The sequence below is a fragment of the Grammomys surdaster genome, unplaced genomic scaffold (genome assembly GCF_004785775.1).
Source record: "Grammomys surdaster isolate TR1022 unplaced genomic scaffold, NIH_TR_1.0 64, whole genome shotgun sequence".
NCBI lineage: Eukaryota > Metazoa > Chordata > Mammalia > Rodentia > Muridae > Grammomys > Grammomys surdaster.
In genome coordinates, this window is record NW_021604566.1 from 15,939,293 (window position 1) to 15,956,877 (window position 17,585).

The 17,585-nt window shown below is 39.3% G+C and overlaps 1 protein-coding gene, 1 long non-coding RNA gene and 1 other non-coding gene across 7 annotated transcripts in view; 2 read left to right on the forward strand and 1 right to left on the reverse strand.

Moving 5' to 3' along the window:
- The first annotated feature begins 259 nt into the window (after positions 1-259).
- Positions 260-2,420, forward strand: LOC114623322. Of its 5 annotated transcripts, none has more exons than XR_003711752.1 (4): positions 260-355; positions 1,632-1,713; positions 1,947-2,014; positions 2,179-2,420. It is a non-coding gene; the product is annotated as an uncharacterized LOC114623322 (long non-coding RNA). The 5 variants fall into 5 exon arrangements; XR_003711749.1 differs by having other exon boundaries at positions 270-355; positions 1,605-1,713; XR_003711750.1 differs by having other exon boundaries at positions 322-430; positions 1,605-1,713.
- Positions 1,792-1,874, forward strand: LOC114623919. The gene has a single exon (XR_003711850.1). It is a non-coding gene; the product is annotated as a small nucleolar RNA SNORD87 (small nucleolar RNA).
- A 1,032-nt stretch (positions 2,421-3,452) lies between the features above and the next one.
- The window catches only part of Mcmdc2 (minichromosome maintenance domain containing 2), a 30,601-nt gene continuing 16,468 nt past the window's right edge, over positions 3,453-17,585 (reverse strand). The window contains exons 10-15 of the mRNA XM_028770256.1: positions 15,427-15,632; positions 10,854-11,020; positions 9,632-9,811; positions 8,399-8,541; positions 6,637-6,746; positions 3,453-3,647 (exon numbers count right to left, since the gene is read on the reverse strand). Coding sequence (XP_028626089.1) covers positions 3,481-3,647; positions 6,637-6,746; positions 8,399-8,541; positions 9,632-9,811; positions 10,854-11,020; positions 15,427-15,632 — 973 coding nt within the window. The 3' untranslated portion in view covers positions 3,453-3,480. The remainder of the gene's footprint in view (positions 3,648-6,636; positions 6,747-8,398; positions 8,542-9,631; positions 9,812-10,853; positions 11,021-15,426; positions 15,633-17,585) is intronic.

Genomic DNA, 17,585 nt, shown 5'->3' on the forward strand with positions numbered 1-17,585 from the left:
TAGGTGAAGATGTAGAAGACCATGCAAATATAAGGACCAGGACTGGGAGAGTGTCCTATTTTAGGGCATTATTCATCACTTGCAAAGTCAATTGAAAAGCTCTAGCTGAAGTATTCTCACTAATTCCCACTAATTCTTCCTCCCTCAATAGACACACAAAGCGGGAAGGGAGGTGGGAGAGAAGGCGGGCACTCGAAAGAGGGCTGGCCGGAAGAGGCGGGGCCTATAGGAGCACCTTAGGGTTGCACTCGCTGGGCCACTTCCTTTCCCGGCAGCGCCGTGAAGCGTAAGCAGCTCGTGCTTCATGGCGGGCCGCGGAGGCCGGGGAACCCGGCGCTTCCTCCGGCTCTTCCAGGTGCGAATCCCGCGTTCTACCTACCCCGTGGGTGCGGAGCGGGGCTCCTTGTTGGCGGCGCCGATCGCTAGCAGGGTACGATGGGCCCCATGGCCTGCTGAGTTACAAACTCCTTGTAGTTTGTAGTTTTGAAGTGAAGTGCAGGAAGGAGCGGCCGCTTCTGCCAGCAGCTTTCATCCGGGCCTGCCCGGTGGAGGGAGTCCCTTTGTGTCCCTAAGAAAAGCCACCGTGCAGCAGCCGTTTCGGGCTTCGTAAGTGGGCAGTCAATTCTTCCATAGGAAATTTTAGAGGCGGATAATATTGCTTCTTAGATGTTAAGGCCGTCAATTTTAGGTGTTTTTTTAAATTAATAGTTTGATCTGAAGTATTGGCAGCACTCAAAGTCAGCTGTTATTCCTGTTAACAACCCCTTCTAAGTACGATCTAAGAGACTTTGAAGTTAGAGCAAAATTTTCGAACTTAAGAAAGCCACACAGGATGGGGATGCTGGCTAAAAAAGGTGGTAGTATTAAGTTCTGAAGCATATGGATACAAAAGACCATACCATTTCAGAACTGTAAAATATATGTTCCTGTTAGCGTTTGTAAACCAGGTTAAGTACTCTGGGTTTCTGTAAACTCAGCATTTCAAATATGAAAATAGTTAAGGGTTTCTCGTCGAATTTTGCAAGTCATAAGTCATCTCCAGTAATTGGTTCCAGTAATTTTTTCTGTAGGACATGATTTGTTACCCTGGCCATGCCATTTCCTGTTTTAATGTGCTGATGGTCTGCACAATTGTATATATGCCTCTTAAAACTGCAAGGCCCGAGACTGACAAGCAAAGGCTTGGTACTCAGTCCTTTAAGTCAGTGCTGTCACAGTGAAGGGCGTGAATATAATGCTTTTCTGTGATTGATGGATGATGGGACAGGAACTCAAGCACTGCAGGGACCTGGAGTTAGCAGATGCAGAACCCATGGAGGAATGATGCTTATTAGCTTACTCTTTGGTTCTCATAGAACCCAGGACCTCCAGCCCAGGGGTGGTAATACCACCCACAAGGGGCTTCCCCTCCCATCACTGATTATGAAAATGCCTTACAGGCTTGCCTACAGCCCCATCTTAAGCAGGCATTTTCACAGTTGTGGCAGCCTACTCCAGTGACTAGCTTGTGTCATGTTGACATAAAAGCCAGCACACACACTCAAACAAGGTACTAAAACATGGAAGTAAAATGAGAGTTCACAGTCAAATATTTTAATTTTTAGGTGCAATAAAACCTGTCTCTTTTGAAGGTGTTTGAACAAATGTTTTCCTAAAACTTGCCATAGAAAATGACTGAAACAAGCTACCAGGACTACGGTTGCCAATAACAAGGTACACTGTGTTGTGGTTTTTTTGTTTTTTGTTTGTTTTGTTTTTGTGGGTGTGGGTGTGTGTGGTTAGATTAACACAGCTGGCACAATGATGATTAAGTTTTTGCCGTTTACCCAGCTGAGGGTTTCTTTGAAGAAAGAACTTAAGACTGAGATGCCAGCAGTCAGTGTATAAATGATTCAGATGGCTAATGTGTGATGCCATTGTTAAAGTGGGTTACTGTTTGTCCTCAGCATGTAGGTAGCTGCAGTGAATGTCCAACTTTGGGAGCTGTGAAGTTTAATAACACTTCATTGTTTTGGTAAGTTTGCTCGTTCAGTCATGGCTCTTGATTGAACAGTATTTGATAACACTGAGGGTCTGGAGCCAATTTGAAGACTATTAGGGTGAACACCTGGGCCTAGTATCTAAGATGGAAGAAAAATGATTTTGGGCTTCTAACTGACTTTTTCTTCTTTTGAGAAGGTGCAGCACTCATTTTGGAATGTAAAATGAAGACTTGATCAAGAAACTGAACAGAAGCAAATGGTGAAATTAGTATTTAATTTGATATTAATAAATAAGTTAAAGAAATAGTTAATTTTAATTGCTGTGGACAGTAATTTCTTTATAATGCATGTCTTTAAAACATCATTCTCATAAAATAAACTTCACACAGAGAAACCCTGTCTCAAAACAAAATAAAATAAACTTCTCATTTTCTCTGAGCTGCAGACTTTGACTTTTTGTCAACACAAGGAGTCCTGATGGCTAGTAGAGTATCCAGCAGTACACCTTACAATTTCTGATGACTTGGGCCTTTGTAAGGGCTGGGGAAGTGGTTAACTGGCTTAACAAGGCACAGAGCTCTAGATTTGATTCCTAATGCTAGACTTCCCAGTTGTGTTTGCTATTTTTTTCTAAGAATTGTTTTGTTTTTAACCCTAGAGACTTAGCCACATCATATGAAAAGGCACAAAACAAGTCTTAGATTGTATGTACTATATCATTAACTTGACCCTGTGGTACTACCTCCTGGCAGGAAAACTACTTGCCCCAGGAATAAATAGTTACCTTGGTGTCACTTTGGTTGTATACAGCAGGAGGTATATATAAGGTTTCCACAGCTTTCTTTAACTCTACATTTGGCCTTATAAAGCAGTATACTCAATGCATGTGTTTTTGTTTTGGGTTTTTTTTTTTTTTTTTTTTTTTGGTTTGGTTTGGTTTGGTTTTTCGAGACAGGGTTTCTCTGTGTAGCACTGGCTGTCCTGGAACTCACTCTGTAGACCAGGCTAGCCTCGAACTCAGAAATCCGCCTGCCTCTGCCTCCCAAGTGCTGGGATTAAAGGCGTGCGGCTCAATGCATGTGTTAAATAAAGACAGGCCTCACACCGGAACTTTGGGTCATTGCAGTGATTTGAACTCATCACTGGTAAATTAACAAGCTTCAGCTGGGTATGTTTGGCAGGTAACATGTTGCTACATGATGGGTGTAATAACTTTTCACACTACAATGTTCTCTGCTGTGTATGTTGATATACACACACACACTGGGGTAACTAGGAAGTTTTTGATGTGAAGCTCCTTGGTAACAATATAAAGTTTCTTTTGGTTTTAGATGTTAGATTATTTGCATATTTGTAGTTATGAAGGGGCCACATTTCATACTCGGAATGGCATTCTAACAAATAACCTTGAGATGATACATATTTGAACCATTACTCCAAAATCACTCACACATTTACCCAGGCTTAAGGAGGCATGAAAAGTAATTCTTCAAATTGCTTATTCATCACTAGAAAAGACAGCTGTCCCAGGTCCACATGTGGCAATAAACTGTTGGAGCTGCTGTTGGCACTGAGTCAGGTAGAGATCTCTTTGCTCTAAATATTCTTCATTATACAATTCAAATGGAAATAATGCATTGGGAGCAACACAAAATGCAGTAGCCCCTAAATGAAGAATAAAATACAGTGTAAATGAGACTTTAAATGTAGAGGTACATTTCAACAAAATAAGGATTTAAAAGTTAACTACTGAATATTGATTGTCATTTAAGTTTTATTTTTGGTAGCCCTTTTTTTTTAGTAGCCTTGTCTGGCTTGCCTCAACCTCTGAGCACTGTGATTAAAGATGGGGATTATCACATGTAGCTGATTTAAATTTTTTTAAAGATTTACTGATGTATATGAGTACACTATTGCTTTCTTCAGACACACCAGAAGAGGGCATCAGCTCTCATTACAGATGGTTGTGAGCTACCATGTGGTTGCTAGGAATTGAACTCAGGACCTCTGGAAGAGCAGTCAGTGTTCTTAACCGCTGAGCCATCTCTCCAGCTCCTTAAATATATTTTAAATATAAAATAATCTTTAGTATGTGTTCAACCAGGTTCTAGAGCCCTCAGGCCTATCTCTTCTTACATGCTCTGTATTATGGGATCCTCACCTCGGATTCCTCTCCCGGCACTCAGGACCAGGCTGCCTCCCACTACAAGCCTGTGCCATCATATGTGTTGATGACTGTATTATCATTAGTGTACTGTATATCATAAGTATTTTGGCATTTACATTTGAGAATAACAATCCCTCCCTGGATTACACGTCCTCTCCAGCCAGTTCCCCTCTTTCCTCCTCATCAATGTTCACCTGTCTCTGGCCTGTTTCCATAGCCACATTTGTTCAGTCCTCACTTCTACTCTAGCTCCAAACAGCTCTGCTCTGCTCATTGGCACTACAAGCCTATGGCTTAGTAGATGCGATTGTAATCCCATAGACCTGTTCAATGTTCACTCACTTTGGAAACCCTCTCTCGGCTTGTGGAACACAGTATCTTTCTTGCTTTTTCTTTTTTTTTTTTTTCCCCCGTTTTTTTGAGACAGGGTTTCTCTGTATAGCCCTGGCTATCCTGGAACTCACTCTGTAGACCAGGCTGGCCTCGAACTCTTGAACTCAGAAATCCGCCTGCCTCTGCCTCCCAAGTGCTGGGATTAAAGGCGTGCGCCACCACCGCTCGGCAACACTGGAATTCTTAAAAGACAGTCATGTAATTCTACATTTTAGGTAATTTCTTCCACTTGACTTAAAATACTATCTCTGATGTTCTAATTCTTATATTTCCAGGTTAAAACTCTCCTAAGATTAAGACTTTTTTATTACTCTCTGTGTGTGTGTGTGTGTGTGTGTGTGTGTGTGTGTGTGTGTGTGTGAGAGAGAGAGAGAGAGAGAGAGAGAGAGAGAGAGAGATTATAGCTTAATTGGCAATGATTCGTCACCCTGAACTTGTCATTTTCTTGAAACACCTGTATTTATTGCCGTGCCCGCTACCTGTGCTCTATCTCATTAAGTAACCCTGACAGAAGTCTACTTTATCCTTAACTTGTAAATCTTACTGTAATTCTCCTGTTAATCTTACTGTAATTTGTCTGTTGTCCAAGTTCAGCTGACCTCCCTCCCATGCATATAACTGGCTATGTCCAGTCAGGGACACTGATGTCTTTTTAAATTATTTGTCCTTTGTCTCTCCCCTCCTCTTTTGAACACTTTAAGCAGTATCTTTTACTTTATGAGTTTTTGGTTTACCATCTAATATTTTATGTAATTTTCCATTATTAGCAATTTATACTCCCTCTCTCTCAATGTGTGTGTGTGTGTGTGTGTGTGTGTGTGTGTGTGTGTATCTTTCTTGCCTTGTTTCCCTCCTAGCAAGCATATTTTGTATTTTGACTATCTGCTTTTTAAAATAAGACTCAATATTTTTAGTCTTTATTTTCTGTTACATTTTTAAAGTTTGCTTTAACTTGATTTGCAATTGGGAAATCTTTTTTCCCTTAAAAACAAAAAAACAAAAACAAACAAACAAAAAAAAACTTGATGTGGGCTGGTGAGATGGCTCAGCAGTTAAGAGCGTGGACTGCTCTTCAGGAGGTCATGAGTTCAAATCCCAGCAACCACATGGTGGCTCACAACCATCTGTAATGGGATCTGATGCCCTCATATAGATGTCTGAAGACAGCAACAGTGTACTGTGGGCTGGAGTGAGTGGGGGTGGGGAGTAGAGTGAGAGGGAGAGGAGAAGGGGAAAAAAATTGGGGGTGGGGAGGGAACCACCTTGATGTTAACTTCCCCTCCATTACATTCTTTGTTTCCCCTTTCCCTTACATTTATTTGGTCTTGCTTGTCTTTAAACATTTTTCTTTGTTTGCCTCCTATTGTTTTTTTACCCTGTTCCTTACAATTACGGGGAAGAAGCAGTGTGAGGACACAGGGTATGGGGAGGGCAGTATATGTTATATAAAACAATGTCTGATTTGATAAGACTCAGCCTTAAGTAAAAAAAGTCAAACACCTCTCCTATTATTTGTTGAAACCAGTGTTTAAACTAATTCAGGATGATAATCTTTTCTAGTAATCATTTATCTCTGTAACCATTTCATAAAATTTACAGTCTGTCTCCTTTGGAAAGGACACACACAAATCTGTACATAATAATTTACAAGCCCCTTGGAATCCCAAGTTAAGAGTGCTTGGCTTGGTATAGGAGTGAAAGAATAGCTCAGTGGTTAAGAACCCTCGATGCTTTTCCAGAGAACTAGGTACTTGGGAGGCAGATGCTTGATACCCAGTCAAGCCTGGGCCCTGTGCTAAGGCTTAGTCTCACAAATACTCCAAATAGCAATTATGTGTAAATAGGTGTCTATTAACAGATGACACTGCCACCAGCATAGTGACATTGCTGGAATCCCAGCACATACAGACTTAGGTAGTATGATTTTGAGTTCACAACCATGGACTACATGGTAAAACTCTGTCTTGAACATTTATAAACAGTAAATGTTCAAATTCAAGAAAGACTTACCCAATAACAAAGATATTTTGAAGTATTTAAAATGTAACAATTTAATAAGCTAAGAATATTTAGGAGCATTACTTAGTACATTACCATATTTCAATGTGAGACATATTTCATACAATAAGGCTGCAATTAATACATCTTCTCTGAGCACTTTATTCCTTAAGTTCAGTCGAGCATGAGCTTCAGATAAAGAAACTCTAAAAAAGAAAACTGAGGTTAGTAAAGACGTCATTACACATATTTAAACAGGAACAAATGAAGATATGACATGAGCTACATGTTAAAGGTCTGCACACTTTTTCTGTTTTTTTGTTTATTTGTTTTGTTTTTTTGTTGTTTTTTTATCGAGACAGGGTTTCTCTGTATAGTCCTGGCTGTCCTGGAACTCACTCTGTAGACCAGGCTGCCCTCGAACTCAGAAATCCACCTGCCTCTGCCTCCCAAGTGCTGGGACTAACGGCGTGCGCCACCACTGCCCGGCTACTTTTTTTAAGCTATTTCCTTGTAAGAAAATTATATCACAAGAAGCAAATATCCTGACTTATCAAAAAGAGGAGGGGCTGATACTTAGCACTCCACATCCCCTGCTCCAAGTTGTGCTACAATAAATACACGGAAGGAAAGAAGCCTGACTAACCGACTAGCCATCTCTTAGAGGTATGTATAAGGTACACAGATATAGATCCTTGGTTCCTTTGTCAGCTCATCTCTCTAAAGTCCTCATGGAATCTTACAATTCAAAATTCACGATACATAAGTGAATTTTGTCTGCAGTATCATGAACTCATTACCTTATCCCCTTTAAACATATACTACCAGTCACTACTTGTACAAGTAACTTACCTTTTTAAACATGTAAACTGCTTTTTATGTGAAATAGCTTTCATTTAAAAAGTTCAGTTCACAGCAACCATATGGCAGCTCATGACCATCTATAATGAGATCTAGTGCCCTTGGTTTGCAGGCAGAATACTGTATACATAATCTTTAAAAAAATGTGTGTGTGTGTGTGTGTGTGTTAAACACTTAAAGATGGTCCAGTAAGTATTGGTAAAGGGCTTGCTCTAAGCATGGGGACCTAAAGTTCAGTCCCCCCGCACCCACAAAGCTGGGTGCACCTGTGAGAGCCTGCAATGCAAAACTGTTAACAGTGTGATTACCTCTGGGGACATGGACTACACAGTGTTAGGAGGATGCACTACTTATTTTAGATTCTGTGATGTCCATAATTTCTTCTATAACATGAACTATTCATTATTTACTTCCCAAAAGAATAACAATCCATTTATTAATGTGTTTCAAAGTACAAGAAACAGGGCTGGGAATATGTCTTACTGGTAGAGTGCTTGCCTTGCATACAGAAGTCTTGTGTTCAATTCTTGACACTACACTAAATCCATAAATGAAAAGTTCAAGGAACAATATAGTATCTCTATTGGGAGGAAGAGTAGAGAAGTTCAAAGGGAAGGAATGTAGGTGGATTGGATCTGAACACATTCTATGCACATATGAATATTATATTACTTAATAGGAAAGTTTCTTTAGGCTGAACTACAACATACTTGAAACACAAACCACATTAAAAAGCAATCATTTGCATGGAAGTCTGAATTTTTCTTAGGCATGTCTCATACAGAAGATCCATTAAAAATAATTTAGGGAAAAGAATTATTAGTGGTCTGAATGACTTAAAAATATAACAAAAGAAGTCATTGAGTCATCTTAAACTTTTGTGAAACAAAGTAGTCAACCAACCTTAAATCCAACAGAAAAACAAATATAAAAAAGTTAATTAAGTTCATATCTAAACGTCCATTTTGACCTATATAATCCCGAGTTGAATACCTACAAGTATTTTAATGCAGATGCTGACAGCTTTGATCCATGTATAGACTCTGTTCTGATTCTACGACTCGCTAGATAATAGCCATGAATCATTCTTTCTGCCTCCAAGCTGAATTCCATGTTCAAATTCTTTGCAAAAGCCAGTAGCTAAGTTAAAAATATAAAAAAATAAGAGATTTAATGTTATTATGGATTCATTATAATTTCAAAGTGTGGTGGCATCTGATTTTTAAAAGTTTCCATATTTTTTATATCAGACTTAAGTAAACATCAGGCCATTTCCAGGTCACTGAGCATTTGAAGTCACTCCCTTCTGCTTGTAACAAGTGTGAAAGGTTATCTGGAATAGCCTCTCTGACTGAGAAGTGGACTGTGCACTTGAACTGCTGGCTGATTTTGTGCTTCCAGTAGGGGAAAGTTTCACCTCTCCCAGAAGCTCATTTCTCTGTCTTTGGTTTTTTGAGACAGGGTTTCCTATGTAGTCCTAGCTGTCTTGTTTTTCTCTCAAATAACAGACTACTTTAAAGAAAACTGAAGTCATGATATGAGTAACTATACTCACATGGCATAGCTTAATTTTCTATACAAATATTCTTTTTTAATACATTGGTCTTTTTTAAGCTATGGGTGTTTAGATAATAGAAGAAATAAGCTTAACATTTGGATATGAACGTTTCCTTACATAGCTGTTATTTCTTTCTATACAATGTACTTACAATATTAGAAATCTGGAAGCAAGCTTGTGTGAAAGAATACCAGCTGAGCATGGTAGCAAATGCCTTGTAATCTTAGCACTTGAATGTTAGAAGCAGAAGGATCAAGAGTATCCTTGGCTATCACAGTGAGTTCCAAGCTAGCCTGGGCTACATGAAACCTTGTCTCAAAAAAAGATGAACTGGATAAATTCTAGAAGAAAAAAAAATAGTGCCAAAATAAACTTCTATTAAATTAAGAACTGGGCTGGTGAGGTGAGTCAGTGAGTAAAGGCACTTGCTGCCAAGTCTGATAGCCTGAGTTTGATCCCCATAAGCTACAGAAGGAAGGAACTGCATTCTACAAAGTTATTCTATGACCTTTATGTGTCCTAGGGTACACTTGTGCCCACACACATGCAAAATACATGCATGCATGTGTGAATACACACGCCACACAAATAAGTAAATAAATGTAAGGATAAAAAAAATAAATAGTTGAGAAACAAGTAGGCATTCTAAGTAAGCATTTTCTCTAACTTTACCTTTTCAAAATCTTCAGTTGTAAACTGTTTAGAAGCTAAATAAAGCAGCCCCTCAGGATCTACTGCTTTCTTTAAAGTGTGTTGCACAGTAGGCAGAACTGGGTGGCAAGGAGATGATTCATTGCAGTTAATCAACAATCCAAATGCCTCTGCAAGGTTGGCTGGAATCAAACTGCAATCCTACATCAAACACAAAGGTGGGGCGAACAGCTAACTAATTGGAAATAGATACAAACTGATTGTTATTTAACTATCTAGTGATTATTTCAGTTTTAACTACAGTTTAAGGTAATTTCTGGGAAAAATGTCAAACTTGTGGAAAACAATTTTTCAAGAAAGTTCTTATTGAGTACTTTTTGTATATTGTTTATTAAAACCTCCTAAGGCTCAGGAGGTGCATCAGTCGGTAAAGAATGAGGATGAGGTACTGGATTCCATCCTTCAGAGCCCAGACAGAAAGGCTTGGTGCCACAACAGGTGCCTGCAATCTCAGTGCTGGGGAGGTGGTGACACAAAGATCCCTTGAGCTTGCTGGCTAGACAGTCTAGCTAAATTAGTAAGTTTCAGAGAGAGACTCTGTCTCAAAACTCAAGGTGGATTGCAACCCATGGTGACGAGGAGGATGACATTCATGTCAATCTTGAAAGCGCGAGTGTGCGACACAACCAGCTTTGAAACAGAAATTTCTATTGAGTAGACATCTGATTTGCATGAGTGAAAATTTAGGGGTGGGATGTAGCTCAAACAAAACAAAAACATTAACAACTGGATCATTATTCAGTTGTAATGTCTGATAAACTATATAAATGCATCAACAGCAAAAACATTTTAAGATGTTGGGTATAACAGGGCATGTCTGTACGCCAGCTCTCAGCATGATGGCCAGTTTGGGGCCAGTCTGGGCCCAAAACTGTATAATGAGTCTGTATAATGAGTTACAGCACCACCTTGGTTACATGGTGAAGCCTTACCTAAGAAATGAGGAAGACATAAGGAAGAGGCTAGGAGCAGAGAAGTGTGTGAAAACAGACTCAATAGTTCTCTGAGAAACATTTAAAAGCATTTTATTTTTTGAGATAGGGCTTCATGTAGCCCAGGATGGCCTCAAACTCACAATGTAGCTGAGGATGACCTTGAATTCTAATCCTTCTTCCATGTCTCAAGCACTAGGATTACAGGTGGTCTCCTAAACAATATTCTAACAGTAAAATAGAGTCCTTACCATCTGACCAATCAGAGTACTGGTTTTCTGCACATTTCTCCTTGAAGATGAATCCATATCAACAAAAGACCAAAAACTGCACTGAATGGGAAAAGTCATTTGCTGATCGAAATCATCCCCAGACTTCTTCCCTGGGATGAGCACTGTAACACTTCTGCTCTCCAAAGCTACATCACAAGATGATCCACGTGTTAGCTAAGAACATAGATGCTGTACATCTGAACAGTTTTTATTGCCAATCTTTCAAGATTTTGCTATTCTAGTAGATATCCTGTAAGTCTACAAATTAATAACAAATATTATCATGAAATTCTACGAAATCAGATAATGAAGGCACAATATAGTTTCTGCCACCATACATAGCGTATGTGGTCATGGGATTAGACCCACACACTATCAACTGAGTCACATCCCCAACTCAGGAATGTCCCGTCCCTTGTGTGATAAAAAAGTGAGAGAAAGCAGTTCATTCATGAGGGAATGTCAGAAGAAAATATGATCTATGACTGAGGAAGAAAGTATTTCAATTCAGCATGTTCAAAACCAAAGCTGTCAGAGCCCTCTCCTACCTAAAACCCAAACAAGCAAAAGTACTATCATACTCAAGTTTATCCTTCCTTCACACTTAGAACATCCAGTCAATTGACTTAACGATTATTAATTGTTGAATAAGTTCTTAGCATTTTCACTCCTAAAAGTATTCCAATTAATCTTTTACATTTAACAGTCTTTTGTATTCACACATGTTAGACTTCTGTCACTAGAGAAAACTACCTCATATAAGGAACTTCAAGAGAAGGTTCCTTAGACGGTGGTACTAAAGGTTTAGTCCATCATGGCAGGGAAGACATGACAGAGAAGAACAGCTCACATCATGGTCATCAAGAAACAGAAAAAATGCCGGGCCGTGGTGGCGCACGCCTTTAATCCCAGAACTTGGGAGGCAGAGGCAGGTGGATTTCTGAGTTCAAAGCCAGCCTGGTCTACAGAGTGAGTTCCAGGACAGCCCGGGCTGCCCAGAGAAACCCTGTCTCGAAAAAAACAAAACAAAAAAAAAAGAAAGAAAGAAAAAAGGAAAGAAAGAAAAGAAAAGAAACAAAAAATGTTCTGCCCTTTACCTTCAGTAAAGGTGCCACCTCCATGCAGGGTGGGTCTTCCTTAATTTACCCTCTCTGGAATGACTTCCAGACATACTCAGAAGTGTGCTTTGTTAATCTCTTACATGTGTCTCAGCCCATTGATATATAGAGTTATGATTAATTATCAAATTATACTTTTCTTTCCCTTGCACTGTGAATCCTTAGCTCATAGAAATTGCCCAAGCAGTTTTCACAGTGATTGCATTGTTTGCTACTCCCTCTGACAATACACAAGAATTCAGAGGTTCCACATGCTCAATAATTTTTCTTATCGATTCTTTAAAATTCTTTTTGCCATTCTAGTAGGCAGGACTACTTAGTGGAGCCCAATGGAAATAAAAAATCTATTATATTGTTTAAAAAGCCAGAAAAATACTTTTATTAAAAGTATTATTATGCACAGCTTTACCTTTAAATGTATTTTATATATAAGCTTATATTTATACCTCTTCTTTTTTAATAATTAATTTTACTTTACTTTATGTGCACTGGTGTGAGGGTATCAGATATCCTGGAACCGGAGTTACAGATACTTGTGAGCTGCCATGTGGGTACTGTTAACTGAACCTGGGTCCTCTGGAAGAGCAGCCAGTGCTCTTAACTACTGAGCCATCGTTCCAGCCCCTATACTTTGTTTTCTTCATACATTACAAGTAAGATGTAATAGGAGTGATTTAGAAAAAACATACAACTTATGCATTACAATTGGTGTTTTCTTTCTTGAAACAATTCAATGATCAAACAAAAAGTGATCCTGCAATTCCACTATTAGATACACTCAAAAGAGCTAAGTCTAGGACTCAAGCAAATATTTGTACACCAGTACTGTGGTGGTTTGAGTGAGGATGGTCCCCAAGGCTCATATATTTGAATACTTGGTCCCAAGTTGGTAGAACTGTTTGAGAACTATTAAGGGGTATGACCTTGGTAGAGAGGTGTTTTGCTAGTGGCAGGCTTTAAGGTTTCAAAAAGCCCACACTATTCCCAGCTAGCCCTCTCTACCTGGAACGTGTGGATCAGATCTCAGCTACTGCTCCAGTACCATGCCTGCCTGCTGCCATGCTCCCTACCATTGATGGTCATAGACTCTAAACCTCTGAGACCGTAAGTCCCATATTAAATTGCTTCTTTTACAAGTTACCTTGGTTATGGTGTTTTATCACAACAATAGAAAAGTAACTAAGTTAAATACTCATAGCAGATTATTTATTCACAATTAGCAAGAAGTGGAAACAAGATATCTGTCAACATAATAGAATATTTTTTAGCATTAACATGAATGAAATTCTATTCATAGACAAGTTCATAAAGACAGAAAATGGAATAAATATTACCAGAGGCTAATGTCAGGGAGAAATAGGGAGTTAGTATTTAGTGAGTATAGAGTTTATGTTGTGTGTAAATTAAAAAACAAAAACAAAAAAAACATGGTTCCTTCTTTGCCTGGGAACATGGCCCTCACTCCTGCTTAGCTCCAAGATCAGCTGCCACCGATCCCACTCCTGACTTGTCCATTCTTCTGTGCCAATAGCCATCTAGCTACTGCCTTTCCTGGCTTAGCTCAGGATCGATTGCAACCAACCCCCAACCCGGAAAGCTGTGAGCTGTTGTTGCCACTCAGCTTCTCTTTTTCTCTGCCCACCTTTGCTCTGTGGAAGAAAACATTCAGACAGGTTTATTAACGTAAAACTTCTCAGACAGCACAATTGCTGGGTGCAGAATCTCCTGCCCTAACCTTAGCTAGTCTGTAGCCTCCAGCGACCTCCTTGGTTAACTGCTGGTGGCAGAGGCCACAGGTTCTAATTTTCCCAAGATCTCATGTGACTGCTGCTTTCTTCTCATTCCAAAACCTGTCTGAAAAGCCCTTTCTCCTTCCTGAGTCCTTTTGGTCTCCTGGGACCCGGAAGTTCCACAGTTACCCTTCACCCAGCAATTGGCTTCCGCCTTCTTTATTGACAAATCAAGAACCAATTAGGGAAAGAGCATCTCACCCTACAAGTTTATATTTGGAGTGTGTTGAGTTTGGTCTTTTGTTATCTATTGTAATGCTAAGTGCAGGTTCCCAAGACCTGGTTGTCCCAGAGATGAGAGCGTCTGTATGTATACCTTGGCCCCAAATTCTTTCTGATTGGTAAATAAAGATGCTAACAGTTGGGCAGTATTTACTAAAACCTTCAAAGTTTCTAATGAGGATAAAGACCAAGTGCTCCCTTAGATACATATTTCTCTAGAGCTGATTTGCTTCTGTCCTGTAGGAGGGACTTAGAACTCTATAAAACAGAAGTTCGAGAAGTGGTTCAGGTGAGTGTAGCTGCCTGTAGGCTATCAAATGTTCTATCAATGACCTTTGATAAGTGCATTTACTTGTCAAACTGGACTTGTACCTATCAGTCATTGGTTGCCTGGCACTGTCCAGTACATAATTAGGCATCTCTTTTACACTTTTCCAGAAACCCCACACAATTATTCACACCGGTTAAGTGAGACCTATCTCAGGTATGCTATGCTGATCCAGTATTCAAAATTAATCAATGTGGATTAAAGCCTAAGTGGAGGGATGCCTACGTTTTAAGAACCCTGGCTGCTCTTGTAGAACACCTGGATTTGATTCCCCAAACTAACAACAGCACACAACGATCTAAAAATCCAGTTCCAGGGGATCCAATGCCCAAGTGGTAAATAGACATACATACAAATAAAACATTGATACTCATAAAACAGCAAAAACCTAAAGCAAAATCAATGTAAGCTATAAAAAAATCACAATCAAATTAATAGATATAAGAAAAAAGATGGCTCCAAGTATAGGCTGACAAAAATCCTATACTGATTCATAATAAAATGTCTTGGCAACTAGGAATAGAAGGAAATCTCGGCCAGGCAGCAGTGGTGCACGCCTTTAATCCCAGCACTTGGGAGGCAGAGGCAGGCAGATTTCTGAGTTCGAGGCCAGCCTGGTCTACAGAGTGAGTTCCAGAACAGCCAGGGCTACACAGAGAAACCCTGTCTCGAAAAACAAAACAAAACAAATAAACAAAAAGGAAATCTCTTCATCGTGGGTTTTAAAATTACAACAACAACAACAACTTCACAGCTCACATTAATTGCAATTAATGGTGAGAAACTTGAAGATCTGGAACAACTACTTTCCTCATTGTGCTAAGTCTTCAATAAAACAACAAGGTAAAAAGGAACAAAATTGGCTCAAAATACAGTCATGTATAGAGCCTAGAGTTAAATCAGTGTAATCGCTAAAACAATGAATTTGCAAATTAAATTACTATTTTTTTTTCTAAAATTGAACTGAGAACTAACATTCACTCTAATTTTCATCTCCTAAGCTCTGTGCAGTGCTATCTCAGCTGTTAAATGACTCCTCAGTACTGGTGAGCCAAGGTTGAACAGGTGGAATGATTTGAGAAAGTATTGTTTACCTGATTGAAGCTGTTCGAGTTTATCTTTTTTATGTGATGTCAGGTCTCCTATAAAGCAGATACCACCCTTAGCAAGCAAAGCACTGCCAGCCTGAATGCTCATTGCTCCAGTCCCATATTTATTTCTGGACACAGTTGGAAAAACTTCAGTACAGACAGGGTGACGTATACCACGGGAGACAAGATTCATGCTGAAATTCAAAAGTCTAGGGAAAAATAAATTATTCACCAATATTTAATAATTTAATAATTGATTTTCAGAAGTCATTACAGTTTGTTTGTTTTTTTTTTTTTTTTTTTTTTGGTTTTTCGAGACAGGGTTTCTCTGTGTAGCCCTGGCTGTCCTGGAACTCACTCTGTAGACCAGGCTGGCCTCGAACTCAGAAATCTGCCTGCCTCTGCCTCCCAAGTGCTGGGATTAAAGGCGTGCGCCATCACCGCCCGGAGAGAGAGAGAATTTACAATGGAATAATTCTAAAATAATTTCTTGAGAATACCACAAAGGGAATTATTATTTCCTTTTAGGAAGGAATCAGAGAAAGCCAGGGGAAGGCAACATTTAAACTGAATCATTGTCTTTTTTGTTGTTGTTTTGTTTGTTTGTTTTTTGAGACAGAGTTTGTTGGTGTAGCCTTGGTTGTCCTTGCTCTGTAGACCTAGCTGACATTGAATTCGGCCTGCTTCTGTCTCCTGAGTGCTGGGGTTAAAGGTGTGCGCCACCACCAACTAGTGGATCATTGTCCTTTTGGATTGCTTTCTTTTACATATTCCAGATTTGTCTGTTAGGTTTGTCAATGTCCTGTCCTGACTTTCCGCTGTCTCTGTATCGTGACAACTTCTGCTACATCTTCCTTTTTGCTTTTAATATTGTTAACTGCTTCAATTCCTTTAATTCTCAAATTCAAATTATGATAAAGGACTATTACTTTAGTGTTGTGGTAAACCTGAGATATCTTCCAAGCACTTATGTTTTGGGGTTTGGTTAGATTATAGGCTTGGGCAAAGTGCATGGATCCTGGTGGTTTCTACCTGATCAATGCAGGGATTCACAATGTAGTAGGAGACTTAAAAGTTAGGATCTCTTGAGTAAGTGGGTCACCATGGCATTCCCTGAACAAATAGACTGTGTCCTCTGTCTCCTCCTATCTCTCCCTCTGGTTCCTGAAAGATGAGCTGTTTTTCTCTGCCATGGCATTCTGCTTAGTATAGTCTGATAGCAGTGGAGCATGCAAATGATAGACTACAATTGTGAGCAGAAATAAAGCTTTTGCCCTTTGAATTGTTTCTCTTGAATATTTAGGCAGGAACGAAGACTCTCTCTAATGTGGCTATCTTTAAAATCCTTACCACAGAAAATATAACTTTCTGATGCAACCATCTATGACGATCAGATACAGACATGGAATGTAAAAGGGACCCAGGTAGTGAGTGTCCTTTAGATGTAGATAGGACAATGTCAGAAAGTGTATTCATCATCACAGGACTTAAACATTAGCCCAGGAGTATGTAACACAGAGGACAGTTCAAAAGGAACATTTCTAGCCTGAAATGAGCAGTGGTTCTTAGCTATAGATCATATTAAAATCATGCAGGGAGTTTTTGTTTTGTTTGAAAACAAATTCTAAGGACCATCTCTACTCCTCATCTACTTAAAATAGAATTTTTGGAGGTGTTATGCAACTTTTTAAAAAGTATCTAATTTTTGAGACAAGGTCTTACTAGGTTGCCTTGCCTGATTTTAAGAGTGAATAATCAGGACTGTGTACTATTGGCCTAAGTATAGACAAAAAAATTCACAACAGAAAAATAATGTTCAAATAGATTTACAGTCTAGTTTAATTTTAAACTTGATATGAGGAAATGAGGAAATGAAATCTTATAACAGATGATGTGGAAACTGCGACAACACATACAAACACTAACTTGAGGGCCAGGAGGATGGCTAACCCCTCAGTGGGTAAGGAGACTTGCCTAACAACTTGGGTTCAATCCCTAGAACACACATAAAGGTACAAAGAGATAATCAATACCATTAAATTGCCCTCTAACTCCCATGTGTGCTCTGTGGCATGTGCACTTCCTCACAACATGGACACATGGGAAAAAGTGTTAGATTGAATACAGAGAAAGGATTTAAAAGTATATTTCTAGAAAGAAAA